Source organism: Mus pahari, chromosome 3, assembly GCF_900095145.1.
Source record: "Mus pahari chromosome 3, PAHARI_EIJ_v1.1, whole genome shotgun sequence".
Classification (NCBI taxonomy): Eukaryota; Metazoa; Chordata; class Mammalia; order Rodentia; family Muridae; genus Mus; species Mus pahari.
In genome coordinates this window covers 57,028,250-57,043,208 of record NC_034592.1, presented here as the reverse complement: position 1 = coordinate 57,043,208, position 14,959 = coordinate 57,028,250, and the positions used below count along the sequence as shown (strand labels likewise).

Genomic DNA, 14,959 nt, shown 5'->3' with positions numbered 1-14,959 from the left:
AGTACTGCTTCCCCTCAGGTCATCACATTGCAGTGTGAATCACAGCAGTACTTCTTCCCCTCAGGTCATCACATTACAGTGTGAGTCACACCACGGTATGAGTCACACCAGTGCTGCTTCCCCTCAGGTCATCACACCACAGTGTGAGTCACACCAGGACTGCTACCCCTCAGGTCATCACACCACAATGTGAATCACACCAGTATTGCTTCCTCTCAGGTCATCACACCACAGTGTGAGTCACACCAGTGCTTCCCCTCAGGTAATCACCACAGTGTGAGCATGAACCAGCATTTCCACTCAGGAAATATGTACGAATACTTAAATACATATATCAAAGTAAACTGAATTGCTATGTATATGAGACCTGCTCGGTTATATTGAATATTAAAAGGATGTTTCCAAGTATCAATTTTATTTTAAAATTTATTAAAATAAAATTTAGGTCAGACATGGTGCTGTATACCTTTAATCCCAAGACTCAGGAGACAGAGGTAGGTGGATCTCTGGGAGTTCAAGGCAGCCTGATCTACATAGTGAGCTCTAGGCTAGCCAGGAATATACAGAGAGACCTTGTCTCAATTTAAATAAAGAGAGAGGGGGGGAGGGAGGAGAGAGAGGAGAGAGAGAAGAAAGAAACATAATTTGTGCTGCTGGGGCTCAAACCTAGGCTTTAGGCATCACCACTGAGCTCCTTGGTCCCCTAGGAACTATCATACTCCTTCCTGAGGGCCTCCAGACCTCAGCTTTTAAAGCTCACCACTCCCGCCATCTCCAGGTGGACAGCAAACCACCACCACATGAACCCTTGGGAGACAAACTACACTCATGCCATAGCAGTATTGTCCTAGCATCTGTTTATGTCCTTTAATGTCCCCCAGTTTGAATGACATCTGCACTCTTGTGCAGTATCCATCAGTGAGTTCACTTTCAGATAATGTGTGCTGGCTCATTGCAGACTCCTCTTTTACAAAGAATTGCCTCCATTTCTTTGTGGCGATTTCCCCACCCATTCATTCTGACAGTCTTTTCCTTTAGATCTGTTTCTTTGTAATTGGGCCCCAGAAACCCAGGTATGTCTAGCACTCACTCACTGTACTAGGTGAGCAAGCCCTGTGCAGCCACAGTCCCTTGAGCTTCCAATCCTCCTAAATCCACCTCTGGGGTGCTGAGGTCTCTGGTGGGCTCTGCCTGCCATGCCTGGTGTATGCAGTCTGGGCAAACCCAGAGAGTCCTCACAGTAGGCACACAGTTTACCAGTTAAGCTGCATCCCCAGCTCTTTGCTTGGTTTTTGTTTTCAATGTAGCAAAGTTGGATTTTTTTAATGGCTTTAATTAGAATTTAGCACAGGTATTAAGAGGGGTAAAGAGAGTACAGGTGGAGTTGGTCAAGGCCTCTCAAGAGACAATGTTAGAAGATTCTTCAAATCTTTACATTTTAAAGCTGTTTAAAAGCTATTGGATACTAGTTCCTATCTGATAACGATGTCCCCCAAGTCTGTTTTTATTGTCTGCTTTCTTTGTTACTTTAGTGACATGTCTAACCATGTGTTACTATGTGATGGCTATCCTGAGTGATATCTTGCATGGAGTCTGGTTATATTATTTCCTTTAAAAATGAGTTATTATCATTAGGTTCCCACCAAACGCTGCCTGGGTCAGATTCAGGTTGCTTTGGCTTTGTTTTCTTGCAAAGTAGCTCAGGCGGCCTCAAACTTGGGATTCTCCTGCCTCAGCGTTCAAAGTGCTAAAATCACATGCATGTGTCACCAAGCCCTAAGGCAGTGGTTCTCCACCTTCCTAACGCTGCTCCCTTTAATACAGTTCCTCATGTTGTGGTGACCCCAACCATAAGATTATTTTGTCACTACTTTATAATTACTGTAATTACTATAAGTTTGCTACTGTTATGAATCACAATGTAAAACATCTGATATACAAAATATACTGATATGCAAATATCTGGTATTGAAGCCCACGGGTTGAGAACCGCGCACTAAGGCTCTCTTTTAAGTGTTGTTAGGGTGTGTCTGTCTCACCACTCTCTGGTGTCTAGTGCAGTTCTTACTTCTTTAGCACATGGCCCTAACCAGGTACCCGAGGTGCTGAGACTGCTCCTCTGGCACTCCAGTGTCTCTGCACGTGAGCACTGCTGCCTTGCCCTGCACAGTCTTCTTTCCTCCACCCTCATCCCCGGAGTCCTGCCTCTCCGCCAACTTCTCTGGAGTCTCTCCCTGTGGCTGGACAGACAGTTTCAGCCCGCACCTCTCTGCACGGTGCGGTGCCCAGCCTCTACCCTCAGCTGTGCGTGGGCTCTGCCACAGATGAACATTTCTTAGATGGCATTCCTGGTGACTGTAGTGACTTACCCTTTGTATTCTCTTCCCTTAGGGTCATCGTCTTACACTGTCTAGTCCACTACCTAAAAGCATTTACTTCATGTAGTTTGCTCAGCTTTATAATTTTTTATAGCAGGAGATTGAGCCCACTACGAGTTGTACTGTTGTAGACAAAATCAAGTCCTGTACAGCTAATTTAATTTATATTTATAATGAAGGTCTTATAGCCATATAGAAAAAAATTGTTATAAAATTGAGAATTATTTAAATAGGTTTAGACTAAAACCGCTTAACTCTTTTTTTAAAAAAAGATTTATTTATTTATATGTCCTCATCTTAAGACACACCAAAAGAGGACATTGGATCCCATTTTAGATGGTTGTGAGCCACCATGTGGTTGCAGGGATTTGAACTCAGGACCTCTGGAAGAGCAGTCAGTGCTCTTAACCACTGAGCCGTCTCTCCAGCCCAACTATTTCTTTCTTTAACCATAAGATTTTTTAAAAAAAATTCTAATCACCTTATGCATTTGTCAGGTTTGTCATTAAATTGTATGCGGACACAGTGGCACCACCCCCACCCCCACCCCCACCCCCCAGTATTCAGGAGGCTGAGGCAAGGTATTCAAAGTCTTTGAAGTAAAACAAATGAGTTTATTAAATAACATAAGATTTAAAAGCAGATTTTTTTTTTTTTTTTGGTTTTTTCTCGAGACAGGGTTTCTCTGTATAGCTCTGACTGTCCTGGAACTCACTTTGTAGACCAGGCTGGCCTCAAACTCAGAAATCTGCATGTGCCACCACTCCCGGCTAACAGATTTATTGATTTACTTTTAGAGATGGTCTCACCATTCAGTCCTGGCTGGCCTGAAACTTACTATGTAGACCAGGCTGGCATTGAACTCCCAGAGATCTGCCTGCCTCTGCCTTCCTAATGCTTGGATTAAATATGTGTGCTACTACAAGAGGCAAAAATGGTAGATTCTAAAATTATGTATATGTAATTATGTCTGTTTAAAGTTACTATACACATTAAATAAAGATTCTAAATTATAGAATAATTAGTACAAATTATTATACACATTGAATAAATATTCTGAATTGCAGAATAATAATGTTAAAACAGGGTTAGGAAACTCTTAAATTTTCTTTAATGTTGTAAAGCTTCTGCAACTTGAGATAAAAATTTAAAAACATTTTTTATATACAAACATGCTTGACCAGGTGTAGTGGCACCACTATCTTTAATCCCAGCATGTAAAAGGCAGAATTCTGTGAGTTTGAGGCCAGCCAGGGCTACATAGTAAGAACTTGCCTATAAATAGATCTGTACCTGTTAAATATTTTAATTGCCTGCACACTATCCCTTTGATAAATGTTGATTCTCCTATCACTAAATGGAGTCTTTTCTGCCAACTTAAACTCCTAAAACTTTGTATGCAAAAATGTTTATAGCCCTCACCTTGCAAAAGTTTTATCCAGTGTTTAATCTCTTCCACCAGGGCAAAGTTTAGCTAACATAAAAGTCCTGCTGCATTCTCAGAGCTGGCTGTTTGAGAAAGGCTGTGCGGTTGGATCCCAGCCAATGGGAGAAAACTCAGTCAATACTATCTTAGAATAAGAACCAAGCAAACTCCACATCCCATCCCACCCCCACCCTGCACCCCATCCCCACTGCTTCACCCCCAACCCCCCTCCCACCTCTATCTCCTAGCTCTTCCAGTCTGCAAGCAGCACCCCCTCTGATCAAATGCAAGGTTTCTAGAGAACATTAATTGGAATGCAGTGTCTTTCCTTGAGACCTTGAACTTACCTCTAACACATTGAGGTTCCCTCCATGTTCTTGGTATTATATTTAGTGTTCCCGCATATTTTCCTGCACAGAACTTCACTGTTCTTTTGAGATACTTTATTATAATAAATTCCAAGGGTGCAATTTATGAACCAAATAGTAGAAACTACTTTTCCATGGGTTGTTAAGTGCCTGGTCCTTTGTCTTACTGATTGGTTACTCGCCTGAATCCTCTGGTTGTATCTGTCACTTATAGAAGCTTGAATATCCTTACTGCTAGTGTTGGGGTTTCCTGCAGAGGACTCCAACTTCCACTGGCAAGAGCTGCTCCAAAGCAGTGGGGCTGGAGAGAGTCCTTGTAAGGACAGCAGGGACACATGTAGCTGCTGAGGGCAACGGTCCAGTGATGAACAGTGTGTGATGCTGCCCTCACTTTGGGTTACAAAAATTAAACAAACAACATGAAGAACAATGTGAGGCCATTAAGAGAAATCAAATAATAAATAACCAAGTCTTTAAACACTCGAGGCACTCACTGTCTAACACAAGTGTCTTAAAGACGACCCCCACACGCTCTCATTGACGTGGGACTTCATTGGGCACACTCAAGGGTTTTGTTTTTCTAATCAGTCCTTCTTGATTTAGCCTCAGACCCCTATGTAGCTGAGGCTGTCCCTGAAGTATTGAGCCTCCTGTCTTTTTAAGAAATGGGGCCTCACCATGTGTTATCCAGACTGGCTCTTGGACTCGAGAAAGCCTCCTGCTTCAGTCCTCATGAGTACTGGGGGCAACTGACATGTGCCACCCCACCACCACCACAAGTGTTCCAGCTTCTTCTGTATATATTGTAGGAATTACAGATAATTAACTCATTCCCAGCCTTAGCAATGGTTTTTAAATGACTGACTTGTTGATTTTAGTGCTATAATTGTCACATCAAGTCTTTATATATGTGCATATAAATAGAATGCCAGGTACAACTGCCAGCCAGTTTATATGTGATCACTCCTCCATAGTAACTACATAAAAACACAAGTCTATTCTAATTCCATTCTTTAAATCAAAGGACAAAAGATGCTTAGTGATAATTTGGTTTGTGATTGGGTTTTTAAAAAATACTTGCGGTTAAATTTCATATATGAAATTCTTTTATGTTTTCATTTGCTTTTTATGGAGAGGCCCGGCATACTTTTTAAAAGACTTGTGTACAGTGGTTTGTGTCTGTAATCCTAGCATTCATGGGACTGAGGCTGGAGAATTGCTACAAGTTGGAGCCTGCCTGGGCTTCACAGCAAGATGCTGTCTTTTTTTTTTTAAGTTGGTTGGGATGGGGGAGAGGAAAAGAATGAACCAGTTTCTCACCTTTCCATAGGGGTATTTATAGCTAGGTAAGTAGGTCACTGGAATACACTCACATATCTGATTGCATAAACAGTGCTTGGAATAGAACCACGCTTCTCACCGTGCCACCCAAGGTTTCTGGTTGTCCTGCCATGTCACCCCACTTTCCTAGACATTCATGGGTCCATCTCCACAGTCGCGCCTGATGCTATACCAGTGTGTAGTTCATGTCCAGGTCACAGCGACAGTTTTCAGTGTCTTCCTGCCCTCTTCCTTCTCGTTTTCCATTGCCACCATCTTAGCACAAGGACTCACCTCTGGACCATCTAACTGTTGTCCTGCAGCTCTTCCCACTCACTGTCTTGCTTGGTTCTCGCCATTCTCTAGAGTCCCCGTCACTCAACTCCCAGCTTCACCCAATCTGCAACCACCAAAGAGTACAAGGCAAAGTGGGCTAGAACACAATCATGATGAGTTTGAGGTCAGCCTGGCCGACAAAATGAAATCTATCTCGTATAAAATCTATCTCATATAAAACAGCAACAACAAAAGTTATCCTTTATTGAAATATAAGCTTACCTATTTCAGAAATTGAGATAGCTTATAAGAAAAATAAAATTTAAAATTTAGAAAAGAACTAAATGTCTTAAAACTTTAAGGACCTGAGTTTGAGGCCTAGAACCCACATTTAAAGAGTGTGGTGGTGCATGACTAACCTTAGCGCTGGGAGTGTGCGGAGAGTGGCTGGCTGGACGGTCACTCTAGCCAAACTGGTGAATGCCAGGCCCAGTGAGATGCCTTACCTCAAAAAATAAAGTATAGAATGATTGAGGGAGATACCTGACACTGGTCCGCATAAGAAGCACACACATGCACACGCGCGTGGACAGACCTGTGTGTGCATGCACACATTGCTGGCAGAGTGTCAAATGTGTGTTATAACAGGAACATCAAGTCCTATTAAGGACTGCCCTGTTCTGACATTAACAGAACATCATTTAACAGACATCTGTTAACAGAAAGTCAGTGCGTTTATCCTTAGAGTAGCATACACCGCATCAGCACCAAAACAGTCCTGCACTAGAATGTTCTGAGGATATGACTAAAGCAGCCATTTCCCAACAGCGGCTGGCTGGTCCCACAGCCAGATTTAAACAGAAAACCTGTAGGAGTGGCAGGGCAGCACTTAGCACCAGGAACAGAAAACAGACTAGACACAAATGAGTTCCTTTGACATGGAGTCAGCTTGTATCACATATCTAGAGTGTGCGACAGTGTCCCCGGCCACATGGGCTCTGCCTTCCCCACTTGTCAAATATGTTTTGCTCTCTTATTATTTTTTTTTTTCTTAATAGGGATCACATGCAGTGGTCTAAAGAAGAAGAAGACGCAGCTAGAAAAAAGGTAGAGGAAAACTCAGCCACACGAGTCGCTCCAGAAGAGCAAGGTAAGGCTGGACTCTCCTGTGCCAGCATTTGGACGTTCTGAGCCGCCATCCCACCCAGTCAACCCATTTGCTACCTTTGGTGGGATTCCCAGTTCTTTCCTCGTAGTGGAACCGAAATTAATGAAATAAATTATGTATTCACCCTGTAATTGGTCTTTTGGTAGTCATATTGCTTTTTTTCTGGGAGATATGCATATGGGTGGCATTTTAAGCAAGATATGAAAATATAACTTTAAATTTTCCTCCTAACTACGCCACTTTCAGTGTGTCGTTGTATATTTCACTTGCTGGAAACTTCTAACAAATTCATAAACTTTGAGTAAAAATAAAAAGTCATATCAAAATATTGTTGGCCTTTTAGGATAAGGGAGTGTGTGTTTGTGAGTTCGTGCATTAGTGTGTATGTGTGCACATATGAGCAGTTCAGGGCACTTGTGTCAGGGCACTTGGGAGTCAGAGGTCAATTTCAAGTGTCTTTCTCTTTCACTCTCCGCCTTAGTTTTTTTGAGACAAGGTCTGTCACGGAGCCTGGAGCTCCTGCTTCAGCTAGACTGGCTGGACAGTGAGCTCTGTCTCTGCCCCACCCCCACTCCCAGTTCTGAGGTCACAGAAGCATGTCGCCACACCAGGAACCCTAGCTCAAGTCTTCCTGCCTTCACAGCAGGCTCTTTCCCCACTGAGCCTCCTTCCCAGCCCAGGATAAGGTTTTAATAAAAGCAGTCTTCTTGGGAGACTTTGTGTTTAGGGTTTCATTCAGGGACTCAGCTTGCCGACTTCGTAAATAGCTTTTGAAATTCGTCTTGGGCTATTATTAAACTACCAGAAATTGACAAGTGTTGAGAGGGATGCAGAGAAACAGGAGGCCTGGTGCACATTGGTGTGAACGGTACAGCCACTATGGAAACCATTGTGCAGGCTCCCTAAACATTAAAAATGGAGGGCCTGGAGAGATGGCTCAGCAGTTGAGAGCAATTACTGTACTGGCTACTCTTGCAGAGGGACCCTGGTTTGGTTCCTAGCACCCACATGGCAGCTAACAACTGCCTGTAATTCCTGTACTGGGATCCAGTACCCTCGTCTAACCTCCATGGACAACAGGCAGGCATGAGGAGCACTTACATCTACTCAGGCAAGCACGTGTGCAAATAAAATGAATCTTTAAAAAATTTTTTTTAAAGTAGCACTCCCTATAATACATCAATTCACTTTAAAGATAGATTCCCAAAAGATTCAAAGCACACTCTCAAAGAGATAATATGCATTCCATGTTCATAGCAGCAGTCTCTATGTTAGGCAAAAGAGAAACATAATTAAACCACAAGTGTTCTAACACAATGAATGAAAAGACATGTAAGTTTAGCCTTAGAGGAAAGAACAGTTAAATGCTAATGCCTGAGGAATAGTGTCCAATGTCCGATGTTCCGAGGACATGGCATGAGCAGCCATGTTCCAGGGGCTGTAGCTACCGTACATGAATGATAATAAAATGTGCTACATGATGGTGATTGCCAAGGGCTGGTTGGGTGGAGAGTTGGAGTTATGTAGTGGGCTTAGAGTTAGTGTTTGCATTATGGAAAGAGTCCCGAGGTCTGCTTCACAACAGAGTGAACAAACCTAACACCGTGGGACCATGCACTTAAGAATGACTAAGATGCTCCATTTTATGTGCTTTTACCACGATTTTAAAAATTGTCACACAGAAAAAAAAATGTTTAGAAGTGGTCAGTGTCCTTCACAGTGAGTGACTCCTAGTCACTTTGCCTAACAGCTGTCCTTTCAGTATACTATTTTCTACCTTATTTTTCTTAAAATGACCTTTTCTTTAGGACATCTCCTGTGCTCTCTCCTTTTTGGGGTGTGTGTGTGTGTGTGTGTGTGTGTGTGTGTATGTGTAGGTATGTTCATGTGTACACGAGTGCACATGTATGTGCATATGCATGTGGAGGCCAGGGGTCAACCTGGAGTGCTATTCCTTACTTACTAGTCATCCTTTGTGGGGAGGGGGTCAGGCAGGGTTTTTTAACTGGCCTAGGCCCCATCAAGGAGGCTGGGCTGGCTGCCAGGGAGCCCCAGGGACCCACCTACCCTGCATCCTCACTGCTGGGATTAGAAGTCTGTGCTACCGTGCCAGGTTTTGTTGTTGGTTCTTCTTTGTTCATCTTTAATGTGGACTCTGCAGATCACCTCTGGTCCTTGTGCTTGAGAAGCAAACTCACTCCACTGCTGAGTCATCTCCCCAAATCTACCTCCACCTACCCAGTACTGAGCTGCGTGCATTTTAACAGGACCCCCGGGGAAGAAACTCCTTACGGGGGCAAGCACTTTACCAACTGAACTAACTCACCGTGCAGCACTGGCTGAGCCAAACTCGAAATGTAAACCAGTGCAGCCTCAAGGTTGCAGTGATCCTCCTGCCTCTGCCCTCTGGCTGCTAAGATGGCTGGATTTATTTCTTTGCCAAAACTATTTATTAGAACTAAGCATGGTGATAAACATCTGTGATCTGAGCACTGAGGAGACCTAGATAGGTGGATCTCTATGAGTTTGAGGAAAGCCTGAGCTACATAATGAACCTGGTGCCTGCCTGTGCTATCTGGTAAGATTCCATCTCTTAAGTCAACAATAAATTAATTTGTTGAAGTACCAAATATATACAAAAATTTATATAATTCACAAAAGAGTTCTCACATAGTTTGCAGGATTTTCACATCCGTGTAAGCAGCATCGACATGGCGAATCAGAAAGTTACCAATAGCATGGCAGCTTGCTGGTAATGTTAATTAACCCTCTATCCCTCTCACCTCTCAAAGGGCAGCTCCCGTCTTGGCTTTTAGCACCAGGACTTTGTTTGGGTGCTACTCATCCCGATCATTCCTGTGGCAGCGTCCATGCTTCAGAGCAGACTGGAGTCAGCAAACGGTGATGTGGGTTTGGGTTGTTTTTTTTTAAGTGGGAGTATTTTGGTGTATGAGTGTGTGTGTGTGTGTGTGTGTGTGTGTGTGTGTGTGTGTGTGTGTGTGTGTGTGTTCATTCGCAGGGTGAATGTAGGTCTGAAGTTGATGTGTGTGTTTTCCTCAGTAGCTCTTCAGTTTATTTCCTGAATTAATATCTCTTGCTGAAGTTGCTAGATTATGACTAGTCCAGCTAGCAAGTTTGCCGCTGGGCTCTCCATTCTCTGCCTCTCTGGTGCCGGGATGACATCCAGCTGCCATTCCTCTTCTGTGGGTTCAGAGGAGTTGATTCTTGCACAGCTAGCACCTTGTCCACTAAGCCATCTCCCTAGCCTGCGACATGTTTTATAAAGTTATTAGGACACAGACATGCTCACTTGTTGACATACTCTCTGTGGTTGCTTTCGAACTATTTGGTCCAAAGGAGACTGTAAATGTCACATAAATACTAAATACCTGGGCAGTGCTGGCACAGTCCTTTAATCCCAGCACTTGGGAGGAAGAGGCAGGTGGATCTCGGAGTTCGAGGCCAGCCTGGTCTACAGAGTGAGTTCCAGGACAGCCAGAGTTGCACAGAGAAATCATGTCTTGAAAAACAAAATCAAATCAAATAAAACAAAACAAACAAATCAAAAGACTAAATACCTAACAGGCAGTATATAGGAAGATTCTTCCAAAGCTAGAATTCTAGTGCTAGATTGACCAGATAGGCAGAGACTCCACAGGGAAAAATGCTTGTACTCCCCCCTGTAAGGCACATAGTGAAAATCAGGAGAAGCACAGTTGAAATGATGTTAGCGTGCAGCTGCTGAAATCTGAAGCAAAGGTACCTGGGAAGGCTAAGAGGATGGGACAGCCCTCAGCCTTTAGCTGGCAAAGGAGCCAGTGCAACCAACTCTGCTCTCTGGAGTCATTGGTAGCCTATCGATTCCTCTGGCCTTGTTTGTTATTCCTTAGTGGTAGTCCTTCACCCTCAGCATCAGTGTATCCCTGGGTGGTCAGGAAAGACGAGCCCCTGACCCCAGTGGAGTTACTCTATTTCTATGGGCTCTCGCCGGACAGACCTGGGGTGGAATACAGGCAGGGAGTGCTGAGGTTGGACTTGAGGGCTCATCCCAGGGCCAGTGCTGCCTTCCGTCGGCCAGCAACACATTCCCTCACAGGAACTCTGTCACTGCTTCTGAGGAAGTATAACTTCACTTCTTTGCCAGCAGCTGCGCGGACATATTTTCCACATTACTCAAGCTTTTGCTAGTGGCCTCCTGAATACAGCAGAGCCTCCAGCCTGAACGAAGTTCAACATTGTCAGTTGTTTTAATTTACTTCCAGAAAATGAAAACCCATTCATGCTATTATCTACACATTATCCTAATAATATGAAAAGGCAGGGATTTTTTAAACTTCCTTTTGAATGTTTGTGTTCTGAACTTAAATAGAGCAGGGCTGATCATGTTAAAGTTCTCTGCTCATGGCCGCCCACTTTGTCCTATTTGAGCTAACAATGAACTTGAGCGCAGCTAATGAGGAGGTTATTTTAGAGCCTCAGAAACCACAGTAAAGGAAAAGGACGGTTCCCACAGAACCATAGTGGGACCAAAATAGAAAGGTGGTGACGGGCCACTCCATAGAAGAGGAAAGGCAGGAGCAAGACGGCGCTGGCACCACTCTGAGGTGCTTGCTGTGACAGCCCTTTCTAAGTGTTTCTTCTGGCTACTGTAAAGATAAAGAACTAAAGATTCCATTTCAGAATGACTCAAAGAAATAGAGACTTGTTCTGGGTCACCTCTGCATCCTGCCACTCAGTGCACCGGGCGCCACGGTGTCAGGGGACTACTGCAGGAAAAGACTTGAGTTATACGGAGGATATCTTGTATTTAAAGCAAGGTAGTGAGTGCAGAGAGGGCTAAGTTCCCAGTGGGTAACAAGGAAGGAAACTGTGGTCTATGGAACATCAGTGAGTGGCAGGATGTCTCAGGGACAGCCACACAGCAGTCTCTGCTAGGATCACAGACCCCACTCAAGTCTTGGGTAAGGCTTCTCATTCGCTGTGTTATCCCTCTGATGAGTCAGTACGGGTCAGGGTAAACAGATCATTCTGCTCTACTTCCAGACTTAGAGAGAACCCTGCAGAAGCTTTGACCTCAACACCATCTTCCCTTATCTAAGAGAGTCCCCAAGTGTTTGAAAGAGCCAGCACTCTGGCATCACAAAGAACCCCGTCTGCAGAGCACTGCAGAGCAGGCACACTGTCACTGATCCTATCTCCTTTATTAAGCCCCTGGGAGGAATTCTGCTTATTCTTCCAGCTAGCCAACCCTGTCACATTTCTTCTGCTCCCTGTATGTCACTCTTCCTTCTCCCATTTTTCACCTATTGTCAGAGCTGTTGGTGAGAACAGAAGTTAGAAAAACACTCTCACAATCTGAAAATAAGATCGTCTACATGACAGATAATCGCCTTTTGCTGTTGAATGACCCGGCCTCGTTTGCATAATGAGAATGTATAGCACCCAGGCTCCAGTTAGCAATATTTCCTTCAATTAGATTGCCCAGACTAATGACTTTTAATTCCATGTTTTCTTTTCCTAATTACTTTTCAATTTTATTATAGCTCATATTTCTTTTAAAACCAAGTTAACCCAGAGAAATAAAAAAAGATATAATCAGTATTTCTTGAGTAAACATGATTATATTTCATAATTTCCTTAAAAAGATCTCCAGTGTGCTATATGTCAGCTGGTTGTACAGCAAATGTAATGGGTTTTTAAAACTTACTAACAACAGCAGCTGCTGCATGCACTTTAAAATATCTTTGTAAATACAGTCCTACCTAGGGTAGGTTAGCTACAGTAGGCAGATGATGAAAGAATGTATCCTTGTGTTGTGAATGCCTTACCACTGAAGAGAATGTTCTATATGAAGGGGAAAGAAAAACAGAATTGTTAAACACCCTGTGCTGATAAATATAGCTGCCTCTAAGATGACTCTGGCTGCTAAAAGTTTTGTGCAGTGCTCTTAGAATTACACTTTTAATTTTATAATTTTAAGAGTTTTCTTTTATTAGACAGTGAACTTCCTTCAGTGACATGTGGAAATTTCCAACTTTGAAAGTTCAGGTATTTGCGTAATGGATGTGCAAAAATAACTTTAAATTACTTTTTGTTACATAGCAACTTAGAATAAATTTTCATAATTCATATTAATCACATCATATATGCCAGATACCTAAATGGCTTGATTTGGTTGTTCAATTATGATGTTCAGGGTAATTCTGATGATCTGTGAGCTTGTGAACATGTAAGCATAGTTAGTGTGCTATGTTTCTGTTCTGCTCAGCAGTCTAGAACGTAATAAACGAAGAGTTGAGATCTCTCCTCACTGAACTAGGCTGAAACAGATCGCTGTATCCCTTTCATTGTCACTAGCATAGACCAGTTTACTCTGGTCAGCTAGCAACCTAGGACCACAGAAGAAAAAGGTGTTCCTCCAGGGAAAAAATCCGTCACTCAGATGCCTGTTAAAGTCAAGGCAGCCCAGCTTTCCCCACACTGCATAGACTCTTTGTGGTTCCTGGCCTGAAGCTGTGGCAGGTAGCAGCAAAGTGAGCCTGAAGTATTTGTCGTGGTCAGAGAGTGGCACCTGTCGTTCCCTGCCATTACAGGCATGCTTTCAATTCCAGAAATTCGGTCCTACACTGGAGGTGTTTCCTGTCTCAGGCCCATAATTACGAAAGTCAGGCATGCTCCTGTAAGGTCATGGAAACACCCTCAGAACTACAGGGTTGCCAGCATTGGTGGAAGACACTGTTGGGTGGGCACAGTTGTAAATGCCAACACACTCCAGCCACGGGTGCTGATCCTGCCCAGTGACTACCCTACAAACCAACCTGTACTCTTAGAGCATTTTGTGGTTCTGTTGCTAACCATGAATTCATCCTGTAGGCTCATATAGCTTGCATTGTATCTCACGGAAAGAACTTGGTTTGATTGATTCTGTACTTATCTCTCTTGATGAAGGCTAACTCCAGCCAGCATTATTTTTACAGCACTCCTATACTTATTAAAACTTAGACTGGTTTCAACTTGGTGCTTTGTAACTGAGAGGAAAATAAGAATCAGAAGAACCAATTATCTTTAGGAGTATTTTTGAGGGAGCACATGTTAACTTTGTATTAAGGAGATGGTGCTATGTTGTGGATGCCTGCTTCGCCAGCAAGGAAGAGGCCACACAACAGGATCCTTCTGCACACGTTTATTGGGAGAGCTTGATTACTGAGGTGAAAAGACCCCGAGCCCAAAAACTGGTGCTGCTTATATATGCTTAGGATAGGCGTGGAGCCTCCTGATTGGATATGCCATCAGAACCTCATTAACATGCTCCAGGGCGAGCAGTGACTCAGCGGATTCCCGAATGCACATGCGCACATTGCTTGTTTATCAAGAAAGCATGCAGGAAGTCGGTGCCATCTTGTAATGGCGAATTACCTGGCTTCCGACACTATGTGATGGCCATGAACCGAGGGCTCTGGAGTTTGACAGACTTAATCTAGGTCCTGACGCTGCCTGCCCTTTCTGGCTATGTTAGGGGAAAAAAACTTAAGCCCTATGACATTGAATTTCTTGTTGTCTATCTGAAAGATATTGTTAACCCCACATTGTTGTCTTCTCCCCTCCCCTTCCCATCCTTTTCTCTTCTTTTATTTTCTCTCTTCATTTGGTGTGGCAAACCCAGAGGATAAAAATGAGAGTTCATGGGAAGAGTTCAATGTCCAGAACACAGACAAGTGGGAATTTTGTGCTCATAGGTCTCATGCCATGGTGGGCAGGGGAAACATAAGATTTGGGATAGTGACATGAAGGGGAAATGAAGAGGAGCAGGGAGGAGGGTGGAAGATAAGGAAGGTGAATGGGGCTGAAAGACCCCCGAAGGGAGCCCCTCGCTCCAGTCTCGGGAAGGACGCGCACCCAGTAGGACGCTGAGACCTACTTGCTGTAAACACACGAGGAAGTTTATTGAAGACAGGACAAGACAAGAGCTCAGGCCAGCATGCTGGGGTCGAAACTCATACGCCACGCAGGGGTAGAGGAGTTC

The 14,959-nt window shown here is 43.7% G+C and overlaps 1 protein-coding gene across 1 annotated transcript in view; it reads left to right on the top strand.

The window, feature by feature from the left end:
* The window catches only part of Mettl8 (methyltransferase like 8), a 91,503-nt gene that overhangs the window by 52,803 nt on the left and 23,741 nt on the right, over positions 1-14,959 (top strand). Inside the window, 1 exon segment of the mRNA XM_021194510.2 lies at positions 6,827-6,918. Within this exon segment, the coding sequence (XP_021050169.2) occupies positions 6,827-6,918 (92 nt within the window).